The sequence below is a fragment of the Peromyscus eremicus genome, chromosome 8a, assembly GCF_949786415.1.
Source record: "Peromyscus eremicus chromosome 8a, PerEre_H2_v1, whole genome shotgun sequence".
NCBI lineage: Eukaryota > Metazoa > Chordata > Mammalia > Rodentia > Cricetidae > Peromyscus > Peromyscus eremicus.
The window spans coordinates 88,300,209-88,314,259 of record NC_081423.1 but is presented as its reverse complement, the minus strand read 5'-3'; the positions used below and the strand labels follow the sequence as shown (position 1 = coordinate 88,314,259).

The following is a 14,051-nucleotide window of genomic DNA, read 5'->3' as shown; positions in this document are numbered from 1 at the left end:
AGGTGACAGTGGGAATAGAAACGTCTTTGTTTCCAGCCTTTTGGAAAGGGTTTTCTGAAATAGCTTGTTTTTTAGCTTTTTCTTTTTCCATTTTGTTTTGTTTTTAGACTGTATTTTAGAAAAGTTTTATACATATGCAGAAGTAAAGAGAACAACAAGAAGAGAGCCTCATGGAGCCAATGCCCAGCTGCAATAATGATCAACACATGACAATCTTTCCCTTTCCTCCTTTTGTTTCAAAGCAAAAGCCACATCATCTTATCCATAAATTTAAGTAATTTTTAACATGGATGAATAAACAGTACTGTGCCTGGACAACTGCTTTTAACTTGAATTACGTAGGTGTTTGTGTGGGATTATCTTTTTTATAAGGAAAATTTGGCTGCATTCTACCTGCAGTGTTGACTGTCCTATGTATCACGAATCTTAAACGTTCTTATTAATAAAAATAAACCTGGAGCCAAGTACTGAGGTCAATGCTGGAAGATCAGAGAAGCAGAACAAGCCACAGCTTCCTCACCTCGCAATTCCTCAACTGATCCTGTTTCCTCAGACTGGAAGCTTCTGTGTCCTTATCCAAATGGATCTCAGCTGAACTGCTTCTCAAAAGCCTGAAAGCTTAACCAGCTCTAGTTCCTGGTTTTCACACCTTATATACCTTTCTGCTTTCTGCCATCACTTCCTGGGATTAAAGGCGTGAATAACCATGCCTGGCTGTTTCCAGTGTGGCCTTGAACTCACAGAGATCCAGACGGATTTCTGCCTCTGGAATGCTAGGATTAAAGACGTGTGTGCCACCATTTTCTGGCCTCTATATCTAGTGGCTGTTCTGTTCTCTGACCCCAGATAAGTTTATTAGGGTGCACAGTATTTTGGGGAACATAATATCACCACACTCCTAAATTACTGATTGCCTTTCATTTTGCAGACTGCATTGTTCTCTGTGTATTAAGAGGGCAAAGGCCTGGGCAGCAGCCACTCAGAGGCTTGTTCTCTGGTTAACCACTAAATAACTGTGAACTGTAGCTAGAGTTTTCCTGCCTGGCCCACAGTCAGGACAAATCTCTGTCACCCGCCAGTCCCACAGCCACTCAGACCCAACCAAGTAAACACAGAGACTTATATTGCTTACAAACTGTATGGCCGTGGCAGGCTTCTTGCTAACTGTTCTTATATCTTAAATTACTTAAATAAACCCATTTCTATAAATCTATACCTTGCCATGTGGCTCGTGGCTTACTGGCATCTTCACATGCTGCTTGTCATGGCGGCGGCTGGCAGTGTCTCCCTCCGCCTTCCTGTTCTCTCACTTGTCCTCTCTGTTAGTCCCACCTATACTTCCTGCCTGGCTACTGGCCAATCAGTGTTTTATTTATTGACCAATCAGAGCAACACATTTGACATACAGACCATCCCACAGCAGTGAACTTTCTCTATTTGCGTGTATATGTCACAGCAAACAAAATAGGTAGACCTTGGCCCAAAGTATCGGAATTCAGTACACTCCTTAAGTAGTTGATACCAAGGAAGCTCCGTGAAACAGTACTTTCCCTGTGAGAAACACAGGAGGTGTATCATATGGACCAAGTGCATGCAGCAGACGGTGTGTTTCTCATTTCCTGGAGAAAGGGCTATTTGAAACGAGACTGAAGGGCAAACTGAGGTGAACAAGTAAGGGCAAGCACAGACACCAACATCAAAGCCCAGGATGAGTTTGGGGAAGAGTTAACAGTGTAAGAAATCACGGAAAAGTGGGCCTGTAGTTGACAGTTGTCAAGCATCATGCTTGAAGGAGTTTGATAGTTTTAACCTCAAATGATGCTACATTCATTCCAGTGGTATTATATCTTTGTGAAGCTGAGTTTTTGGCAGTTGCTGTAACAAAATTCAAATACCATGTGAAAATCTATGTTAAATGGTAATGAAGGTGGCCACATCCAATTTATTATAAGGTTTGAAATTACATAGTACTTGACAGGTACACACATTCTATTAGTAAGTAATTATGATTAAGAATGAAAAGTTTTTCAACTTTTTGTGTAATTTTTTTTTTTTTTTTTAGCCCCATGTCTTCTCAACTACTAGACCCTAAATACTAAGTTGCTCAGTCCTATCTCCTCAAGAAGCTGGAATTTTCTTTGGGGAAATTGCTGACATGAAGAGTGCTATGAATTTGAAGGATGGGGACTAACTTAAGCCACAGCAATAGAAGGCCTTCTGCATGTGGAGAGCCGTTGTTGTTTTTAAAAATATAAGTGGCGCTGGTTACCGTGCGGAAAGGTCATGAGGCATGAGCACAACAAAACCCAGTATCAGAGCTTTATTGGGAGAGGAGGGCAAAAGGACCAGACCTGGGGAGACACATGCAAGGGGGGGGGGGGAGAAAGAAGAGAGAGAGAGAGAAGAGAGATAGTAGGGGCAGGAGAAAACAGAGAGGAAGAGGGAGGAGTCTGTGTCCGGCTTTTTAAGGCGAGACCATGCTGCACGCACATGTAATCACCAGCATGCACTGATGACATAAGATGCAAGACCCCTTGCTTAGCTGCTGAACTGCGCATGTGTGGTCATGCAGCTGGAGTGGCAGCAGAATCCTAACAGCCATTGGAGGATTTTAGACAGGAAGAGACACATATTGCCTTTGTCCAGCCCTCTTAGATAGCAAATGGAATGTAGGTCTGAGAAGCAGAGAGACTCTGAGATGGGGAGCTGGAGTGTAGACCAGTGAAGAGATGATGACTCTCTCTCTTTTCTTTTTCTTTTTTCTTTCTTTCCTTTTTTGAGACAAGGTTTCTCTGTGTAGCCTGGCTATCCTGGACCTCACTCTGTACACCAGGCTGGTCTCGAACTCAGAAATTCACCTGCCTCTGCCTCCCTAGTGCTGGCATTAAAGGCACTCACTGCCTTGCAGTTCTCTCGGGTTTTTGTTTGTTTGTTTGTTCTTTTTTTGGTTTTTCGAGACAGGGTTTCTCTGTGTAGCTTTGGAGCCTGTTCTGGAACTCACTCTGTAGCCCAGGCTGGCCTCAAACTCACAGAGATCCGCCTGGCTCTGCCTCCCGAGTGCTGGGATTAAAGGCGTGAGCCACCACCTGGCGGCTCTCTCAGTTTTAAAGTGATAAAATGAAAAGGAGGAGATAAATTAAAAAAAAAAATTCAGTAAATCAAAATTTACAAAATTTGGGGTCTAATTGAATGGGAATAGTAAGAGAAAGTAATACTAAGGACAAGAATGTTTCCAGATTATGTGACTGGGGAGTGCTGGGACACCAGTCTCTTCAGGGTTATAGAATGGGGAGGGTGCTAGCTGGAAATGGGAGCATTGTCAGTGCCAGGTGGAGACCTACCAAGAGGGATTTGAGAGTATCCTGTGGGTGTGTTCACTGAAATGTTACTGTGGGAAAGGGCTGAGAAAGTACAGGTGAGAAAGTGGGCAGGGAACTCGAAGCAGTGCTTTCCTGTATGGCTCAGCATCAAACCACCTAGGGTAAGTTACTAGAGCAAATTCCTGCCTTTCCAGACACTTATTTTCTAGGGGTTGGCTAGAAATCTGCATTTAAAAAACCTCACTGTTGGGTGCTGTTGATAGTTGTTAAATGCTACATCCACTTTGGAGAACTGTTTGGCAGTTTCTTGTCAAATGTAAATAATATGACTCAGCCTTTCCACTCCTAAAATAGTTTCCCAAGGGAAAGAAAAAAGTTCAAATAGAGACCCATATTCAAGTGTTAGTAGTTTTTTTTTTTTTTTTTTTTTTTTGGTTTTTCGAGACAGGGTTTCTCTGTGTAGCTTTGTGCCTTTCCTGGAACTCGCTTTGGAGACCAGGCTGGCCTCGAACTCACAGAGATCCGCCTGGCTCTGCCTCCCGAGTGCTGGGATTAAAGGCGTGCGCCACCACCGCCCGGCGTAAGTGTTAGTAGTTTTATTCACAATAAACAAAACCTGGAAGCAACCCAAATGTCCATCAACAGATAGATAGGTAAGCAAATAGTCGCCCGTCCTTAAGGCAGACTGTTGCTCATTAATTTTAGTTGATGATACAAAACAGAGATGAATTTCAAAAACACAGTACAATGAAAAAGAATCCCTACACAGAAGAATCTTCATTTGCTAAACTTAAACAAAGGAATTTATCAGTGTTGTCTGGGGGTAGGGATGACTTGGGAGTATTGATCCCACAAGGGTGTAAGAAAGTGTGTGAGGGTAGTGATGTAGGTTATATGTCTTTCAAGAATGATTCAAACTGTGTATAAATTTGATCCATTTAGGAAAGAAAGGAGATCATATGCAGAAGAGAGGGAGAGGAGCCAGAGGAGAAGGAGCTGGAGATCCTTGGAGATAGGGTACTGCCTAGAGCTCCAAACAGGAGTATGCAATATCTGCGTATAAAGGATAGAATTGGCAAACTCAGTCATGGGTGAAAGGTGAGAAGTCTCAGAGATCTCATACAGTCTCCATTTTACCTGTCATGCTAGAGGCAGGGAGTGGAGATTTGAAATACCAGGGATAAGCGGGGACAGAGGCCAACCAGGAAGTAGATAAATAAATATCCTAATGACCTGGGACCCAGCAGCCCCAAATGATTGCAGTGTTTTCTTTTTTTGTTTTTTTGAGACATGGTTTCTCTGTATAGTCCTGGCAGTCCTAGAACTCACTTTGTAGACCAGGCTGGCCTTGAACTCAGAGATCCGCCGGTCTCTGCCCCTGAGTGCTGAGTACACCACCACTGCCAGCTGATTGCAGTGTTTTCAACAATGTTCAGAGAAAGGCCTGGGCTGAGGAAAGGGGATTACTAGATAGGTTCATAGTTGATGGAACAAATGTGTTGGATAATTAAAAGTGATCATTGCTAGATATGTGGACTGACTAGGAAGTAGGAAGGAAATTAATGCCTTTTGTTGTTGTTTTGTTTTTGAGACAGGATTTCTCTGTGTAGCCCTGGCTGTCCTGGTACTCACTGTAGACTAAGCTGGCCTCAAACTCAGAGATCCACCTGCCTCTGCCTCTGAGCTGGGATTAAAGGCATAGACCATCAATCCCTGGTGATACATAATGCCTTTTAATTACTTCATTCAGCAAATGCATTCGACACCTCCTATGTGTCAGGGATTATTTTAGGTAATGAGAATATAGCAAACAACAGAAGACAGACAGTATCTAGAATCAGACACAAACACAAACAATATCTAGAAACAAATCAATAACAAAATATCCAGAATTTAAGAGGGGACAAGTGCCATAGGGAAGATTTCGACAAAGGATATAGGAAATCCTGGGGCACAGAGGTGGTCATGGAAGACCACCGAGGTATATTTGGTCAAAGACCTAAGCAGAGGGAAGAGAAATGCAAGAGCATGGGGCAGAGGTAGGCTTGGCAGGATGCTGAGGAATACAAGGAAGCGGCATGCTGGGAGAAGTAAGGAAGAGCTACTGTGGGGGAGGCGGGGGTGGGGAGGGATGGTGGTGGTGGTGGTGGTGGTGGTGGTGGTGGTGGTGGTGGTGGTGGTGGTGGTGGTGGTGGTGGCATGTGAATAGTGGCTTGAATGAGCTAGGAAGCCACCAAAAGATTTTGAGTCCTAGAAGTGTGTTTTGATTATGTCTTTGGGAGGGTCACTCTTCTATGTTTGAAAGCATTGACATAAAGTCTTGCCAGGTGGTGGTGGCAGTGCATCCCTTTAAGCTCAGCACTTGGGAGGCAGAAGCAGGCAGATCTGGGTTTGTACAAGGTTTCTCTGTGTAGCCCTGACTATCCTGGAACTCCCTTTGTAGACCAGGCTGGCCTCAAACAAACCCAGATCTGACTGCTTCTGCCTCCCAAGTGCTGAGCTTAAAGGGATGTGCCGCCACCACCACCTGGCAAGACTTTATATCAATGCTTTCAAACATAGAAGAGTGACCCTCCCAAAGACATAATCAGAATACAGAGGGAGTTCCAGTATAGTCAGGGCTACATAGAGAAACCTTGTCTCAAAAAAACAAAAACAAAACGCAAACAACAAAAAGAAATAAAATCTTGCCAAATATTTAATATGTATTTAATCCACACAAAGATGCTCCATGAAATTCGTGTTATCTCTGTTTCCTTCCTCTTTACAGCTTGGGATTGAGTTTAAGAGAGATCAAGTAACTGTGTCAAAATCACTTAGATGTCGTTAGCAGAGCTATGAGTGAAGCCTGTTTGTCTGGTTTCCAAGGCCTGTAGATGAGGAGAAAAGGTAGGGCTTGAGAGACAAAGGGTTCTAGTGATGTTGAAGATATGTTAGAACTAGGAAACTAAATGATGGTCATTGTAGAAACAGACACAGAGTTTGGCAACGGATGACATGTTAGGGGAGAAATGACGTCAGCAAGGTAGTTTGAGTCTAGACTGTTTTTTTGGTTGGAGGTTTTTAAACCTTTTCCACTTATGACTCTTTTTCACATGTGACATCTTTGTACTACTCTGTATATATAGGTATATAAAATAAGTGTACATTGATAATAAATAGTAAATTTATTTTAAGGTAATTATTTGGTATAGATATAATTTTTCCATTTATTTAAAGCAGAAACAAATTTGTATACTAATGAGATAGGAAAGTATTTTACATAAGGAATTAAGTTCTTGTGTGTGTATGAGTGTGGTATATATCAATATACATATTTTCTCTCTCTCTCTCTCAAGAACGCATGCAACACAGGCCAGAGGAGGTGGGCCTTGAGTATCCTTCTTTATTGCTCTCTGCCTTATTCCTTGGAGGTAGCATCTCTCCTTGAATGTGGAGCTTATACTTTTTGGTTAGACAGGCAGCCAGTAAACCCAGCAGTCCTCTATCTCCGATAGCATGAGGTTACAGATGTGCTGTACATTACACCCGACTGTCACATGGTCCTGGATCCATACTCAGATCCTCACGGTTGCACAGCAAGTACTTTTTTTTTTTTTTTTTTTTTTTTTGGTTTTTCGAGACAGGGTTTCTCTGTGTAGCTTTGCGCCTTTCCTGGAACTCGCTTTGGAGACCAGGCTGGCCTCGAACTCACAGAGATCCACCTGGCTCTGCCTCCCGAGTGCTGGGATTAAAGGCGTGCGCCACCACCGCCCGGCGCACAGCAAGTACTTTTAACCACTGCGTCATCTCTCTGCCCCTAAGACTTAAATCTTTGAAGAAGATGGAGAGGATATGTGTGGTGCGGGTTGGAGGCATTCTCTCAATGTGTATATATATACTTCTAATGTGAAAATGTCCTTATGGTGTACAGTACTTTGTACAGTGGAGATACACAATGAAATACAAAAAAAGTGAAAACTAAAAATGTCTTTCTAGAAAAGGAAAAAAGAAGGCTTAAATCTTGGCTGAACATTTGACACTACAGGATGTGGAGTATCTTCAACATTTTTCAGAGTTGATCAATATTTTGATTTTATAACTGTCATCATTAAGAGCCCAGTTCACACAAATCTGTAGTACAAAATGACAGATGTATATTTAGGGCCATTTCAGAAATGGTTGGAAATTTTCTCCTAATTACAGGGCAAAGTTAATGATTTTTTTTTTAAATGAAACTAATGTCAATGACTCAAACAGCAGGGTTTTTTTTTAATATTTATTTATTTACTTTGAGATAAGATCCCACTATGTAGCCCTGGCTGGCCTGGAACTTGCTGTGTAGACCACATTGGCCTCAAACTCAAGAGAGCTGCTTGCCTTTTCCTAAGTGCTGGGATTAAAGGTGTGAGTCACCAAACCTAGTTCAAGCATCAGTTTTTTTAAGTCAAATATTTTAATACAATACAATCTAAAGATAATAGTAATTTGATACACGCTGAGGAATGAGAGTAGGAAAATATTAAAAGTTTTTGTTTCTGTAATTAATAATTAAATTAAACAATTATGTTTCTTTTTGTTGTTGGATTTTGTTTTGTTTTTTTGTTAATTTTGTTTGTTTGAGACAGTCTCAAGTAACCCAGGTTGCCTTAGAACTGGGAGGGGGCTTGAGCAGGAACCTGGAAATGCCCCTCTAGGTGGAACAAGGCAGCACTTGCTTCTGTTGGAGATAGGAGCATTTTCACTTTCACCCTGATGAGCTTAGACAAAGGAAAGTGTGGGCATCTGCTTTGCCAGTTTTGTCTCTGGTTAACAAGGATTAGATTAGTACAGTATGGTAGCAGGAAGTGTCACCTGATCTGGCCCAGGATGCTGGACACCAGCTGGTAGAATTGAGTCCAGCGCTGCTCCTTCCAGGGCAACAGTTAGCATTGGTTTCTTCCCAAGGTAATCCTGGGAGAGACCAAACATTGTTTTCAGTGGTATTTCCCCATGGCTTTACCTGCTAACCTCACCTTTACCTTGAATAATATCCATTTTATACCCCCCCCTTTTTTTTTCCTTTCTGTAAGTAAAACAGCTCAGTGAGGTTGGCATTTACCCTTATCTGGCTCCATATGGATAGACTGGCCTTTTTTGCAGGAGTATTTGCTTACAGCTGAGTGGTTTGCTCAGGGTGTCTTTTCATTGGCTGAAAACCTGTAAGCAAGTCTTACCTGATATAGTTCTCATTAGTAAATCAAAAAACACTTTCCCTGTTTATCTTTCAACACACATTTTTAAGTGATGCTTAATTTTATTGTTATTGTTTATTTTTAACCTTTGTTAATGTAGAAGATTCTAAGATATGTACAGAAATTAGTGAAAAGACTCCATGTCCCCAATTCTATCTCTTAACAAGTTACCAGCCACCTTTTGCTTGATCTGCCCTTCACACAATTCTTTTCTGTACTGTTTTCAAGCAAATCTTGGATTCTCCCCATACCAGACAAGGTCTCACTAGCCCAGGCTGGCCTTGAACTTGGAATCCTTCTGCCTCAGGCTCGTAAGTGCTAGAATTACATGTATATACTACCATGCCTGGCTACCAATGATTCTTTAAGAAGAAAAGTATCTGTGGAACAGGTCATTATTTTGCCTCAGAAGCTGAGCAGCTTTTGAGTTTTCAACCTGGTCTATACCTTAGCAAAAGCTTGTCCAGGTACCCTGTCACACTGAGTGGATGGGGAATGTGAAGGCAACCATACTAAGACTAGACAGCGGGGGGGGGAAAAAATGGTTCTTTTTTTTTTTTTTTTTTTTTTGGTTTTTTGAGACAGGGTTTCTCTGTGTAGCTTTGCGCCTTTCCTGGAACTCACCTGGTAGTCCAGGCTGGCCTCAAACTCACAGAGATCCGCCTGCCTCTGCCTCCCAAGTGCTGGGATTAAAGGCGTGCGCCACCACCGCCCAGCAGGAATGGTTCTTTAACATTGATGTTGTTGGCCAAGGGCACCTTCTGTTTCCCACTGACATCCTGGTTTTTTGTTTTATTTAACTTTATTTTATATGCATTGGTGTGAAGGTGTCAGATCCCCTGGAACTGGAGTTACAGACATTTGGGAGCTCCCATGTGGATGCTGGGATTGAACCTGGGTCCTCTAGAGGAGCAGCCAGTGCTCTTAACCACTGAGCCATCTCTCCAGCCCCTGACCCCTGTATCTTATGATGTACGGTACATCTTCAGACCTGAGGCCTCAAAAAGTCAGAGGGCCAGTAGATAAGTCATAATAAGCTAGGGAAATCTGCCTTTGGAGATGAGTCCATCTGAGACTGAGTGAACTGTACAGCAAAGATTAGATTGTGAACAGGAATTCAAACATGTTAACATCCATGTCTTATTTTTATAATTGCTAGATTTTAGCAGTGTCTACTTCCTCTGTTTTATCTGTGACATCATTAAGTGACTGAAGTGAGCAAAAAAGATAAATGGCTTTTATACTGCTGTGTTCTCTTTGGAATATATTACATTCTTGCTTTTGCTGGTTGCATAGCTTTGAGGCTTTGAGTTGGAGTTTCTGGGCCCTAATTGCACCTTGCCTGGTTTGTTTCAGTTGGGTGAGTATCGTGTGCCTTTATTTCCTGTCTCTTGCATCAGTCTGTTTGTGAGAGTGTACTGAGAGGTGATTAATGGGAAAGATAAACATGTGCTTACTGACTGAAAGTTCACCCTGTTTCCACGGTGTCTTTGGTTTAGTGAATTGTTTGTTTGCTGCCTGCAGACCACATCTGGTGTGTGTCTCTGTTGTGAGCACCGTCTGCTCTTAAAGCAGAGTCAATATATGATAAAGCTTGAAAGACTTTACTTCACAGGAGAATCCCAAGCGGCAGAAGATCAGGCAGCTGTCTGTCATCATGCGCTTCTGGAGTCTAGAACTCTGCATACAAAACCTTGTTGGAACGTTTCCTCCCCTCTGCCCTGGAGTGTACGGCTGGTTGTAGTGGGGGGGCTTGCTGGCAGTCGGCCTCGTTGTGCATCTCTCCCTTGAGGTCTCCAGATGTTGCAGCCTGCTACTGCTGCTCACATTCTCACACCACCACTATCCATCCCAGCCAATTAGGAGCCTCCTCTTTGGTGCATGCCTGGGAGAACCCCGGAAAAGAGGAATTCAGCCAGATTTTACTGCTGTAAACATGGAATTGACAGAAAAATATTTCTTTCCAATTTAAAAAATAATACCCGATCTTGTAGAAAATTTAAGAAAAATAGAAAAAGTGAGATTTGTTTATACTTTAAAAAAGAACATTATTAGTACTTTAAATCTTTCCATCTAATTTTTTTCTGTTGTACTGAAGGTATTCTGTATTGTTAGATAATAACCTACATAAACTGCTCTTCACATGATTACAAAAGCATAAAAACTTGTACATGCTTACAACTTAGGTTTATTAGCACCGGACATGGTGGTGCACAGCTTTAATCCCAGCGCTTAGGAGGCAGAGGCCAGCCTCTCTGGGTGTTCAAGGCCAGCCAGAGCTACACAGTCAGACCCTGTCTCAAAACAAAATAAATAACAACAAAAAAATTTTATTAGACTTTTTAAGAGGCCTTAATTTTCTGCCAGATAATTTAACCATATCAAAGAATATTTGCTTCATTTATAATGCTATTGTGAACATCTTTGTACAATTAGCTCTTCCTGTATTTTATACTATTTTAAACTAGATTTTATGGAAATACAATTAGTAGATCAAAGGGAATCAACACTTGAAGTCTGTAGGATTGCCATAAGCTGCTGCAGGGCATTTGTTACCCAGTTAGCATCAGTTATGAATCCCAAGTATGGCATTTCCTAGTGGGAATATCTGGGTACCCAACAACAAACTAATGATTCAGATTTTAGAAATTCCTCTGGTGCGGGGACTGGAGAGATGGCTCAGGGGTTAAGAACATTGACTACTCTTCCAGAAGACCTGGCTTCAATACCCAACATGCATATGGCGATTCATAACCATCTGTAACTCCACTGCCAGGGCTCCAATGCCCTCTTCTGGCCTTTGCAGGCACTTTTTATGCACATGTCACAGAGACATACATGCAGGCAAAACACTCATAGGTATAAAATAAAATAAATATTTAAAAATTTTTATTAGACTTATTTTATTGTATGTGTGAATGTTTTGCCTGTATGTGTATATGCACCATGCATGCTTGGTGTCCTCAGAGAAAAGGGCATCAGATCTCCTGGAATTGGAATTATGGATGGCTGTGGACCACCATGAAGGTGCTAGGAGTCCAACTTGGGTCCTCTGCAAGAGCAACAAATGCTTTTAACCACTGAGCCGTCTCTCCAGCCTCCTCTACCTAGTCTTAGTAAGACTTGTAAGCACTTAACCTTTGCGCCTTTGTGTGTTTCCTGAAGTGTCCTCTCATGACTTAGCTAATGCAGGCCAACCTCAGTTGTTGGTACAGCTTGTAAGTTGGTCCTGGGATGCCTCCAGAGCTTGACATTTCAGAGCCTGTCTGATGATGCTTCTTGTTCTTTTACACAGATCCAGTCCTGCAGGTCCCAACACACGTGGAAGAGTAAGTTTCCTCATCTCTTTAGTATTTCCTTTTAATTTACCATCTTATTTAGTTGCCAGGCATAAATACATGCACAAGTTTAAAGTGTAGCAAGCATTTTTGAGACATAAAAATTTACCAGGTAGATGATATGTTAGAAGCCTCTGGTTCTTTGATGAGGAGGGCAGTAGTATTAAAAAGAGTTGTTTGAGATGGAATTTTTTTTTCCCATGACATGGGCTCACTATGTAGCTCTGGCTGTCCTAGAGCTCACTATATAGACCAGGCTATCCTCAGATTCACAGAGATCTGCCTGCCTCTGCCTCCTGAATGCTGTGATTAAAGGCATGCACCACTATGCCCAGCAACTTTAGATGAAACTTGAGTTTTGAACTAAATTCCAAAGTCAGAATCTCTCCCTTTAAAATTTATTTATTTATCCATTCTCTTACAAATTTATTATTTATTGTATGTGTGTGGTTGTTTTGCTTGTGTGCATGTCTGGGTATCAAATGTGTTGCCTGGTGTCCATGGAGGCCAGAAGAAGGTATCAGATCTCCTGAGACTTGAGTTACAGATGGTTGTGAGCCACCATGTTGGTCCTGGGAATTGAACCTGGGTCCTCTAGAAGAGTAGACACCTCCTAACTGCTGAACCATCTCTTCCCCGATCTCTTTTTGTTCACTGTATCACATCGCAGAGAGGAAAGGTGAATGTAATCTGCTCTCAGAGTGTGTGGTGTTCAAGGGAACCCAAATTGAAAAGAAATTTGATAAGGGATTCCTCACTGGCACTAATTATAGTTCCGTCTTTAGCACAGTCACCTGACAGAGGATCAACCTCCAATCTTCTTGTGGGGTGTTACCGACAGAGATCTTGATTTGTATCCCTGACAGGTTCTCTGATGCCAGGCTTTCAGAGTTTGCTTTTACTGCTCTCATTTAAGAAATAAATGTTTGTTGGAAATGACAAGTAGATACAGGCAACACTAATTAGATTTAGAGGATTATTTTTTAAAAATTAAAAAGATGAGAGCTGGAGAGATAGCTCAACAATTAAGAGCACTCGTTGCTTCTACAGAGGATTTGGATTCAATACCCAGCACCCATGTGGTAGCTCACAACCATCCATAACCCCAGTTCCAGGAGATCCTAAAGGCATATTTGTGGTGCATATACGTGGCAGGGGAGGTGTAGAAGTAGTTGGAAGGGGGTATGGAAGCAGATATGATCAAAATATAACATATATACACTTATGAAATTCTCTAAGAATAAATAAAACTACCGATTTGGTCTGTTTCTACATGAGACTGTTGCTGCTCACTATTAATTGTTGATGTCCACATACAGTGGACGTAGAAGTGGACGACAGACTTGCTGAGCTCTTTCACTATTCCATTGTAATCCACAGTGCCCTGACCAAGACAGTTTCCTTCTGTGGCTCCGCATGACTTTTCTCTCTCAGGTTGTCTTTCTCCACTTCAATAGAACGCGTACCTCCATGGGGTATTTTATTTTTATGCGGCTGAAGTGAAAAAAGCAGTGGGTAAAGTTGTCTTACACACACACACACACACACACACACACACACACTCACACACTCTCTCACTCACTCATCCCCCATGTCATAGCTTTGGATGATTTTGATCATTGTGGTCTTTTGTTCTGTGTCCTGGGCTATAGTTTATCATTGGCATTTATTATTTAATTTCTAGGCCTGCTTTCCTCCCAGATCCCAATGATGGCAGTCTGTACACACTTGGAGGCAAGAACAATGAAGGCCTGACGGTGAGAATATTTAACTTCTTTGTATGCTCTGGGATTCTTAACCAAATTCTTATCTGCACCTGAGTGTGAGACCACCTAGGAGCTTCATACAAACTGCTGGGGATTCTGATTCAGATAATCTGGCATGGGGCATGGGCATCAGTGCCTTCCTAGAGCTTTCTAAATGAGCTTTAAAGAAAAAATTTTTGAGCCCAGTGGTGGTGGCGCACACCTTTAATCCCATTGCTCAGGAGGCAGAGGCAAACAAATCTCATTGAGTTTGATGCCAGCCTGGTCTACAAATCAAGTTTCAGGACAGCCAGGACTGTTGTACAGAGAAACCCTGTCTTAACAACAACAACAAAAAAGAAATGTAGTTTAAAATACTGTTTACTGGGCCAGTGAGATGACTCTGGGTGAAGGCACTTCCTGCCAATCCTGATG

The 14,051-nt window shown here is 42.0% G+C and overlaps 1 protein-coding gene across 1 annotated transcript in view; it reads left to right on the top strand.

Annotated features, from left to right (window-relative positions):
- The window catches only part of Ern1 (endoplasmic reticulum to nucleus signaling 1), a 105,203-nt gene that overhangs the window by 48,027 nt on the left and 43,125 nt on the right, over positions 1-14,051 (top strand). Inside the window, exons 3-4 of the mRNA XM_059271984.1 lie at positions 11,829-11,862; positions 13,556-13,628. Of these exons, the coding sequence (XP_059127967.1) occupies positions 11,829-11,862; positions 13,556-13,628 (107 nt within the window). The remainder of the gene's footprint in view (positions 1-11,828; positions 11,863-13,555; positions 13,629-14,051) is intronic.